Genomic DNA, 11,761 nt, shown 5'->3' on the forward strand with positions numbered 1-11,761 from the left:
TCCTGTCTGGACTATCATAGCAGCTGGAGGCTGCCTTCCACTCATATCTCACTAACAAGTCACTGTGTCTTATTCCTGCATTCTTTATTACTTCATCACACAAGTGGGGGGACAATGCTACGGTATCCCAGGAAGGCTGAGGGAAGAACGGAATCAACAGGTGGGGTTGTTGCAGGAGCACCCCCTGTGAATAGAATACAGCTCATAATTTCTGCAGGATCTGACACAGAGCAGCTGTGCTCTCTGGTTCTCTGATACAGTAGTTCTCTAGTACACTTGCCCATATTCTAGGCAGGACTGATTCTATTTTTAGATACCAAAAAGGAGGGATTGACTCAGGGAGTCATTCCCAATTTTGGCTTTTGCGCCCCTGGCTAAGAGCAGCCAGGGGCACTTATGACAGCAGCAAATGGCACAGTGCAAAAGGACTGGTAGCCACGATCATTTTATTACCAATTTATGGTATGGTAGATGGTACAATATGGCTGATAACCATCTCTGCTATCATGCAAAAGCAAAAGCATGCTGCTGTGTAGCACTGCTGAATCGCCTCTGTGAGCGGCATCTAGTACACATACGGTGACAGTCACAAAAGGCGAAACAGGCTCCATGATTGCCATGCTATGGCATCTTCCAGGGCAATCCAGGGAAAAAAGGCATGAAATGCTTGTTTGCCGTTGCTTTCCCAACGGAAGGAGTGACTGACGACATTTACCCAGAACCACCCGCGACAATGATTTTTGCCGCATCAGGCACTGGGATCTCAACCCGGAAATTCAAAGGGGCGGGGGAGGCTGCGGGAACTATGGGATAGCTACGGAATAGCTACCCACAGTGCAATGCTCCAGAAATCGACGCTAGCCTCGGACCATGGACGCACACCACCGATTTAATGTGTTTAGTGTGGCCGCGCACACTCGATTTTATACAATCTGTTTTGTTAAACCGGTTTATGTAAATTTGGAATAATCCCATAGTGTAGACGTACCCGAAGTGGCTGCACAATGGGGCTGTTTAAGTCTCAGAGGCATAATCTCTGAGGCTAGACTAAAGCCTTTCGGGAAATGTAGTGTAGTAGCTGGGTGGCCATTTTGTTGAAGGCATGTTTGTGATTTGTCTGTTTAATTAGTGTGGTTTTATTGTGGACGTTCTGGCATTAAAGGCTGAAGATGAATTAACTGTCTGTTGACTGCTCATGTCAGTTAATTGGCAGGTTTTGAAAACGGAGATAGATTTTAACTCTTTTGAGTGAAGCATTGTGGGTAATCCATTATAAAGAGGGTTGAGCTAACCAGCCAAGACAGGGCAGAATTTTTAGGGTTACAGCAAAATGCTCAGTTAGGGGGACTAGTGCTCATTTGTGTGTTAATTGAGAAGGTAGCTTCTTAAATTGAGGGGTATTTTTTTTCTCTTAATTTTCCAAGTAAAGAGAAATTTTATAGAGAATTCTTTCACAGAGTTTCACTGCAATTCCAAACTCTCACAATTACCTAGTGCAACTAAAATAGAACAGCTTTTCACAGTCTGAAGGCTAATGATTAACACTGATACTGCACCACACTAAGGAGTCCCGGGATTTCAGTTTGAAATGGTGATGTTTTGAGACAGAGTAAAATAACCGAGGTTCACATTATACTGGAAGCTAAAAGAGAAACACTGAAGCCTGAATTGAGCTAGTGTTTAAACACTTAATCAGGAATTGTATGCTCTTTATTATTATTTTTAATTTTATTATACAACATATTTTTCTATATCAGTGCATGTATTTTATACATCATCGGTGTTTAATTACTACTAATAGCCATTAATAATTAGTACTGAATATAAATCATCATTCTTCATTGAGATTACAAGAGATGCCATATAAATATTCAGAAAATATCAACTTTAAAGCGCAAACCTGCTAATAAAAATAACATACATCACATAATGGTCAAAATGCACTATAATATTTACAGTCTTCATTAAAATTCAATTTTTATGCTTATAATTTACAAGCTAAGACAGAGTTGGTTAAATGCAGTGGTTCTCTTTATAGAGTGTGTATCTAGTTTTGATACATAAAAAGATGTATGGTTAGCATGATAGGTTCTTTGTTCAGTAAAATTATTATTCCTAATACTTGGCACATATAATGTGCTTTACAAGTTCAGAGTACTCGACAAGCATTAACTATGTAAGTTGCACAACACCCTTGGTTGTGGTAAGTGGTGTTTCCCTATTTTCAGATGGGGAAGTGACAGAGGTGAAGTGACTTGCCCAAGGCCACACTGCAAGTCAGTGGCAAAGTTGGGATTAGCACTCAGGGCTTCTAGGGTTCCAGTCCCAAACGCAGTCAGTTTAGACCATACTGTCCCACTAACAATATACCAGTAGCTATGGTTCATAAGTTGTAACAGTCTCAGGTTTGTTGCATGCATTCGCACAAATTGCTAGCTCTAGAACAGAAACTGTGATTAGCAGCTGCATGTTATAGATGAACACCATAAACTTATGTACATTACACTGATTACAAAGAGTTGAAAGGATATGAATGCTGATCCTTAATACAGGGAACTGATTTACAGTAGAATGCTTCAGTGTGCAGGACGTAAAGTTTCTAAAACTATGGTATTTATGTAACTTTGATTTCAAATATCCTGTTCCTAACTGGAAAAACATGTTGAACATTATAGAAGAAATATTATTCTCACGGTAACAAACTTTGGGCTAGATCCTCAGGTCTGGCTGAGCAGTGAATGAGGGGATAAAGGTGGCTAAGCCATTTTTCCACTTCTCTGATTCTGGGGCCAGCCAAGAGCCCATTTGGCTCCATTCATAACTTAGAGCAGCCTAAGACTGCTACTAGTTACATCAGCTAGAATGATCACCTAATGGCTGCTTTGTCAGTCAGAGATCTCCAGAGTCCAGTGTTCTCCTCCAGTCCCGCTATGCTGGGGCAGGAAGTGGGCTAGCTATGCTGTCTGGCTTTGTGTCACCCAGGCGTTTCTCTACCCAAGGGGAATCCCCAGCTAGGGTGAGCAGATGTCCTGATTTTATAGGGACAGTCCCGATATTTGGGCCTTTGTCTTATATAAGCTCCTATTATCCCCCACCCCCGTCCCGATTTTTCACATTTGCTGTCTGGTCACCCTATCCCCAGCTACCGATTTAGGAGCAGTTTTCTGTCTGCTTTGCACTGCCTGAACACTACAAAACAGCTGGAGAGGATGAGGGGTTTTGAGAAACTTTGGCCTTTTTAAATTTTAACATTACACTGACCATTAAGAAACTTAGATGTGTTAATAGCATGAATGAACAGCTAGGTGGGTGTATACCTTAATTATGTTTAATTATCTCAGCCAAGTTCTGCCATTGAAAAGTGGGTAGGTGTGTAACAGGGGACAGGGCCACTGTCTGGTCCTGGTGAACAAGAGGTTAGCTTTAGCTGTGCTTCTGCAGGTGCTGTGGGGAAGAACCATAATTTAACACTTTGGGCAGCAGAGAGGAGAGACTGCCTGTGGGTAGACAGACTTCCACTACCAGGGCTTATAAGATTGAGCTGACTTCCGGCTGGGGGAGGGTTTTTTAAATGTTAGTTGTGGGTTTTCTTATTTTTTCTGGTTACAAATCTCTCTTGAGGAAAACCTTTGCTGACTGCACCTGTCTATTTTCTCCTGAGGCCTTCCACCAGTTTACAGCATGATTTCAGAACAAGTGGAGCTCATGTAAATGAGGGGGAAATATGGTCCCCTCTAAGACTTCCATAAATCAGAGAGAAGAAAATGCACTAACAATTTCATCTGATTGCAATCACCAGTGAATGTGACTGGGAGAAATGATGGCTATTTTTTACATGGATATTTCTCATACTGTCTTGACGTCTTCTTACTAACATATGAAATCACCTTTCTGTACAAGCCAATCAATCGCTCTTGTCCCAGCTTAAAAGCAATGATGACTATTTCCATACCGATGACAATATAGAGGGAAAAAAACAAGAAAAAGTTGGGATGTTCCAAGTGAATATCACCAAACCCAATTGTTGTCAAGGTGATAAAACAAAAATAGAAAGCCTCCTCAAAATTCATGTGTTTTTCCCACTTTGGAAGAATAGCTGCTGCACAGGAGATGTATGCAAAGACAATTAGTGCCATTAGCAAGATGGGCACATCTAGCTTTTCAAGTTCTTTGCCAAAGTTTTCAATGACACAGGTCATCTTCCCTGAATCTAGTTCAGGACATGAACTCCATCTTTCAAATTTGTTAATTCTTGGTGGCATAAGGTATTGATTTTCTCTTGCAATTAGCATTTCAAATATTTCAGCATTCCGATATTGCAGTGACTTCCTTTTAACAGAGGATTGGCTTTTCAGCACTTCCGTGATACTTAAAGGTTCCTGGATGACTATTTTGTGTTGCATAAGCAATGATGATCCAGTTTTTATCTCATTGTTTTTCTTACAGATGCATCCAGAACACAGTTTAGCTGGTTTACAGGCTAACATTTTTGACTGAAGTTTTCTAAATTCATTGTAAGACCTGGTTAAGATAGTTGCAAGGATGTCTCCCAGGTCTGTCAGAACCAAGAACATCAGAGGTATGCCAAATAATGCATATAGCATACACAGATATTTTCCAACCTTTGTTACGGGGTAGCTATGGCCATAACCTAAAAACAAAATAAAAATAGAACACTGCAATTTATTTTCTATTCAAAACATTGAACTTTTTAATACTGTCAGTTTTAAGTCAATAGTTTGTGTGGTGATATTTTAGTCAATAGTCTGTGAGGTTTTTTTTTTGTTTTTTTTTAGCATTTATCTCAATCCTTTTAAAAACTTCTTAGGCCGGGAGCTTTGTAGATGGGTGTGACAGAAGGACCTTCTCTGTATTCCTTCTGAAAGAGCATATGTACAAACCATAAAACTTACCTGAAAGCAGAGAGTTTTTTGCATGTGGTAACTCATATGTAGAAATTGACCCAGAATGGAATACCAGATCAAAACTCCCTATATTTTGGTAAATTCAGATCTGGATTCTAATCTGAATTTTTGCAACTGGTTATTCTGTTAAATAGCTTGGAACAATGAATCTCAACACCTTGACTTATGACTCAGGGCCATTGTTGATCATAATTGTCACTGTGAATGATTTGAAACTGTTTACAGTTTGTTAGATCTGATTTTAATGGCAGGAGTTGCATTTGACATATGGAGAGTTGTAAAACTGGGCTTTAGGGGACACACATTTTCTCCATTGAAGAGCATGGCTGGAAACCAATAACACTTTACTCTAGTGGTCTAAAAAGTACCAATATCGAATGCAACTAATGCAAAATTATTACCAGACTTCCACTGCCAAATGATCAATTTAAGTAACAAAATGGTAGTGTAAGATATACAACTGCAAATTAAATTAGGACATAGGACTCCTTTCCTGCAGTTATGCCATTGCTTCTTTGGATATGAAATTAAAACCCTAACCCTAAGTTAATGCATTTCCATTAGGGAAAAGATAACAGAGATAAATTGTATTAAAGTTTTTAATGGAAGTTCTCTTCTTTGTCCTCCAAAAAGGCATAAAGAATCCTTTTTAAAAAATGCTTTTCTCTTCCTTAGTCAACACCGTTTCCTCTCAGATGATTTTGGGGTCTGTCTTTAAGATTATTAAACCAAATACTGGAGTATAATTGCCAGGTCACCTTCATTCTTACTAACGATAGCTATAGTCTTTATGTTCTAATCCAGCCTCTGCCACTAACTCAGTATGTGGCCTTTGGGAGCTTATTTATCCTGTGTGTCTCCATTCCCACATCTGTGAAATGGGAATGCTAATTATTACTCTGCAGAGGTGAGTGGTGAGGATTAATTACTGTAATTAATATGTGGAGTGTGATTTCTTTTTTCCTTTTGATTCATATACATAAAAGTGCCTACCACAAGTTATAGTTGCTTTAACATTTATTACAAATATAATCCAGCCAAATAACAAAGCAACAGCTGATCTCACCCCACACAAATGGCTCTCAATCAACAACAAAAATGAATATCCCTTGCTCCTCACCTCCTCTAGACCCCCAAGCATCTTAGAAGCAGCAAAGAATCCTGTGGGACCTTATAGACTAACAGACGTTTTGCAGCATGAGCTTTCGTGGGTGAATACCCACTTCTTCGGATGCAAGAAGTGGGTATTCACCCACGAAAGCTCATGCTGCAAAACGTCTGTTAGTCTATAAGGTGCCACAGGATTCTTTGCTGCTTCTACAGAACCAGACTAACACGGCTACCCCTCTGATACTTGACACCAAGCATCTTAGGCCTTCCAAAGAGCCTAAGCCATCAGATGTGGTTTATAGCTTCCTGGGAAGGTGGACAAATAGGGTTTATTTTGGATCAAGCACATAGGATGGGAGTAAGAGTGCTTCTAAGTGCCTAACTCACTTCTGAAAATAAGACTTAAGGTCCTAAATCATGTAAGAGATTTGGACACATTTACATGTCATAAATATTTACTACTACTTCCTAGCACCTGCTATCTATTCTTCCTCATTTCTTGCCAGAGAGGAAACTATTTTGCATTCCTAGTGTGAGACTCTCTTAAGTTGCACTCCCCCACAAAATAACATCAGCTACAGCACTTACTAAGGTAATAATTGGAGATATACCAATCTCCTAGAACTGGAAGGGACCTTGAAAGGTCATTGAGTCCAGCCCCATGCCTTCACTAGCAGGACCAATTTTTGCCCCAGATCCCTAAGTGGCCTCCTTAAGAATTGAACTCATAACCCTGGGTTTAGCGGGCTCGGGCTCACTCTCTCTCCCCCCCCCCCATTATATCCCTAGCCAATTTGGTTTGATGTTTAAGCAAAATGTGTCCATACCGATCCTTTGGTCCTTACTCAAGCAAAACTCCCCATTGAAATTAATGGCTTCTAGTTTTTAACTATGGTTTGTCTTCCTTTTTAAATCATTTGCAATAGCAAAATATTATATGTGGAAGAACATGAAATTGCAGAGACGGAAGAGAACCAAACTTCCATGTAGACCCATTCCACAAATCAGCTCTTATATTGAAGTCAGGGGGGATTTTGCCTGAGTCAGTAAAATAAATAAATAAAATCCTGATGCCTCTCTCACAGAAGTCCCATAAGAAAAGGTGCAGATGTAGACACACCCACTCTGGTTGTAGCTCGTCTGCCATATGCAGAGGTACTTGTGCGGTAGTACAGTCATATCTAGAAAACCAGTGGTGCAGGACATTCCATGTATAATAAGCACCCTGGTGTGATTACATGCTGGTTCTATGCTGTAAAGAAAACAGATGGATTTTTTTTTTAATGTAACAAAGAGGAAGATAAACAGCCCTGGAAGGGCAGAAAGGGGTAACCAAAGAAAGTAGTCTAAGGCAGTGGTTCTCAAACTTTTTTTTTTTCATGGACCACTTGAAAATTGCTGAGGGTCTTGGCAGACCACTTAATGATCTTTCCAAATGTTGTTTGTACCGTTAGCTAACTATTGGAAAGCACTTGGATAAAAGCGCTATATAAAAAAAAACTTAATTATTTTTTGTTCTACAAATAAAAGCACACAATTCATATTTTAATATCAGTAGTCTAACCTTTCTAATGCGATGGATGTGCCCTCTCTCCCCTTCTGTGGCAGTCCGTGAACTGGGGTTGGGAACAAAAGGGGTCTCTCCTTCTCTCCCCCACCGCAACAGCCTCCGAGCTGGGGATGGGAAGAAGGGAGGTCTCTCCCTCGCCACAGAGCTGAGGCTGGGAAGGAGGGCTATCTCTCCCTCACAGCTGCAGTCCTGGAGCTGGGGAAAGTTGCCTCTTTCTCTGGCTGCCGCAGCCCTGCACGTCCCAAATTCCCCCCACCCCCTCTTCTCGCCCCACTGCCCCCTTCCACCTACCCTCTTCTCCCCCCAAGGCCACCACCTCACCTTACATGTATGTCTTCTCCAGGGTCCAAGCACCTAATTAGTGGAGCCATGCCTGCACGGCTCCACTAATTAGGTGGGTGGTCCTTCATTCTCTCATGTGCGGCCACCCAGGAGCGCACCTTAGAAGGAACTATCCGCGGACCGCCTGAATGGGTCCGCGGACCACAGTTTGAGAACCTCTGGTCTATGGAGTGGGAAGGAGACTTTAACCACACAACTTGAGGTCTTGAAACTGATTTCTTAATAGCAGAAACGGGAGGAGTATAGCTGAGGTTATACAGGAGAATGAATTCTGAGTCCAAGCACTTATAGAGGCATGGGTGTGTGCACGTTGTTTGAAAACTGTGGATTCTGTCATATCTTATGCTGAAGGATTATGTCAGATAACTTTTCATACCCATATTTAGTGTAACTGAATTTTGGTCAGTTGAATAAATACAGGTTTCAGCTGGATATCTGACTATGTTACCTTCTTTAAAAAAAACCACACACCCACCCGAGAAATCTTCTGTCTCTGTCCCTTTCCTTATTAGCCTCTCTGGATTGCTGTTGCTGCCTCCTGCCCTTCCCTCACAAAGGGTGGTGTTGGTCATTGTCTCAGGCATGCACGTTCTGAGTGGTTCTATGTGGAAGACTTAGTCACTGCCTGCTCTTGCCAACGGGTGAGACTGGTGTCAAGAAGAACAGCAGAAGCACATGGAAAGTAGCACCCCATAATGTTGTAGAGAAGGGACTAGAACAGGTCATTTTTGTTTGTATCTAGGTCATCTGTCTACATCTGGAGCCGGACTGGAAAATTTCAAGAGTACTTTATAGAAGCTTGACTAGCCATTCTCAATACGTCTCAGTGGATACGCAAGAAATAATTAATTTTAATGCCTTATATTTATAACACACTTTTCAACCTCAACAACTGTGAAGCTCTTTAAAATCAGATCACCACCTCTGTGGTGGAGGGCAACACCCAGCATCATACACAACAGTGGGGAGGGCAAGAGCACATTTTGAACCAAAACAGTAGAGAAAACCTGTTTGTTCTTTTTTACAAAAAAGTTGCATTGAGTCATGATGACCATGTGTGCATGCACCTGAGCAGCTAATTTGCATGTCCAATTACAACAACCTCAGTGCTAAAATGCATTAGAATATACTGGTATACAGAGCACTGGATAACATTTTAACTCGAATTACTCACTACAAATATAGGTCGTCCTTTGTGAATTCATTGGCTGAAACCCATGAGTTAAATGCAGTGATTAGCATCCGATGTTAAGTGTACTTTACCTCACAACTTACCCACTGTTGTGAACACAGTACAGCAGAAAAAGAGAGACCCGAGGAAAGACCATTGTTCTTTTGGATCGGCAAACCATTCCGACTTAGCTTTGGTAAACAGGTCATGGACTCTTTTCTTAAATATCTTCTCATTTTCTGTCATATTTTCTGTTACAATAACAAAATAGCATGTGGTAACTGCTTCAAGACGCTGGGCCACACCAGCAGCTGCTGTAAATCAGCATAACTCCATTATGCTGGCTGAGGATCTGGCTCTGTTACTTTAAAAGAAGAACATATCCACACACAAACATATCTTGCCCATGCTGTAAGCAGAGTCAGGCTAGTAGCTATGGTGAAGAAACAGAGGAGGGTGGGCTGATGGGTGAAAGCATATAACATTAAAAAATGAGTACAAAGAAACTGGGTAATTTTTAAAAAGAGAAAGATAGAAGATATACCAGAGAGAATGACACAAAATTTGACATCTGTCTTTCATGACATCCAGCTCTTCTCTTTTAGGTACCTGGTTTATTCTTCTTCTGATTGAATAATTGAACTACGGGGAGACAGAGGTGAGAGGGAAAAGAGGTGCAACCAGCATGGTCTTTTACTTAAGAAAGTAAAACAATTTGTAATCAGAAGATAAACAGAAAAGTCTCCATTTCTGGTCTACTGCTGAGACCCATGGCCCCTACCTGTGGATAAATACCAAATGCATTATCTCTAGCAGCTACTCCTATAGCCTGCACATATAGGCATCTTTGGAGTGTGACTTACTCCCTGTAATCCCTCCTGATAAAAATCACTTCCAAAATAGAGTAAGCTCAGTTGAAAAAAGGCACTCGTATTCTGGAATAAGTGTCCACAGAGGGTTTATACTGAAATAAATAACTCTTCTGGAATAATTATTCTGGAGTTGTTATTTTGTTAATTTTTTAAGTGTAGACAAGCCCTCAGAAAGAGCCAGTGACCATTCACTTAAAGCTCTTTTATCTATGTAGTCTGCTGTAGACAATGAATAAGTGCTACCACCTTCTCTTTCTTTGCCATCCTGACATTATATCCCCTGTACTTGGACCCATCCTTCACATAAATGATTATTAGGATCCAGCTTTCCTTTGACTCTCTGAACTGTAATGTTTTTGTTTTGTAAGGCAGCAGGCTGACCACTGATTACTAGGTGACTAAAGGAGACCCACATGAGGGATGTTACAATAGCTAAGCAATCAGTCACTGTTTAGCTACCCAGGGTAACTTTAAATCTTTCCAGTAATGCAAGAAAAAGAGAAGTAGATAAGCACTACAAAAATCTAGTCAAACATTCACATAGGGATCGTGGAAGTTTACAGCCTGGAAATCATAATTAAAGCAAATAAATAATTCTAAACACAAGGAAAAGCTGCCTCCACGCTTACCCTTCATTATTTTGAAGTATATAGTCACAAGTTAAGCGATCTAATTTGAATGACAAGGGGATTGGTAATACCCTGTAAGCGAAGTCATTTTTCTATTACTGCACATACCTGTTAAATCTTTAGAGAGGTTCCACAGCTTCAGCATAAAATCCTTATATTCTTTACTTTCATTACAATTTCTGTTACCCTCAATGTGAGAAAACATGACAGCCCCCAGAAAAGCATAGATCACTAAAGAAGAGATGAAGCAGGCATGAGGAAACACCACCCAAAACACTCTTGTGCACATCTTTTTGTCTTGCTGGGGACGAGATCTGAGTTCCATCCTCAAGACTCCGTTAGGAAAAAATCAGCTAGAGCTTTTAGAAACAGGGAAGTGAGAAATCTCTGACATTTCAGTGAGGCGTCGTCTCCTATCTGGGAAATGAGAAATCCCCTGTTTCATGCTTTCAGAAGGAGGACTTTATAATTGAACATTGTAGTAGTGTCCCAGTGGGCCCTGGAAAGAGCCTACGACTAATCAAGTCTTAAAATATCTGTCAGATGATGATACAGCATGCTATAGCACTGAATTATTATTGATCAGGGAGAGCTGTAATGCACACAGATGACCAGCTACTGTATGTATCTATTGGACTAAATTGCAGTTTAAAGTTTCTTGTACTGAACTTCAGCTTTTGCTTTTCATTGGCACAATGGAAGCAAATTTCCCAGTAACAGATGAAAAGATGCACAGTGTAAATAAAGGACATGTATGTGATATGGGACATTCCACCAGGAATGAAGAGGAGAGACCTATAATTTATCAGAGGCAGACAATGCTGGGACTCTACCATTGTACTAATGATCATTCCGGCAGGGCTGCAGAATAATTCCGTCTCTCCTACTGATGCATGAAGCTGCTGTCTAGGCCACCTTGTATTGGTTGTTTTTTTTAACTGTAAAGGATTTTGTCTATGAGGCCAAACCATGAAGTCCTTGCCCAATTTTTAGCCCCACGCTAGTGACTTTTCTGGAAGCACATCTACCTTCAAAACCAAAACTCTCACTCTTATCCCTCACTCTGAGACACTGAAAGCGATGAGCACTGTCACTGTCCTTTGCTATTTTGAACAGTGAGGGTAACTAGAACAGGCTACAAA

The 11,761-nt window shown here is 40.7% G+C and overlaps 1 protein-coding gene across 1 annotated transcript; it reads right to left on the reverse strand.

Annotated features, from left to right (window-relative positions):
- Positions 1 to 3,824: 3,824 nt before the first annotated feature.
- KCNK18 (potassium two pore domain channel subfamily K member 18) lies at positions 3,825 to 10,944 on the reverse strand. Its single transcript, XM_045022880.1, has 3 exons — positions 10,728 to 10,944; positions 9,223 to 9,369; positions 3,825 to 4,651 (listed from the first exon to the last, which is right to left on the reverse strand). Exons 1-3 carry the CDS (start codon positions 10,942 to 10,944, stop codon positions 3,825 to 3,827), a joined length of 1,191 nt encoding a protein of 396 aa, XP_044878815.1.
- Between the last annotated feature and the right edge of the window lie 817 nt (positions 10,945 to 11,761).

The sequence above is a fragment of the Mauremys mutica genome, chromosome 7, assembly GCF_020497125.1.
Source record: "Mauremys mutica isolate MM-2020 ecotype Southern chromosome 7, ASM2049712v1, whole genome shotgun sequence".
In the NCBI taxonomy this organism is placed as follows: domain Eukaryota; kingdom Metazoa; phylum Chordata; order Testudines; family Geoemydidae; genus Mauremys; species Mauremys mutica.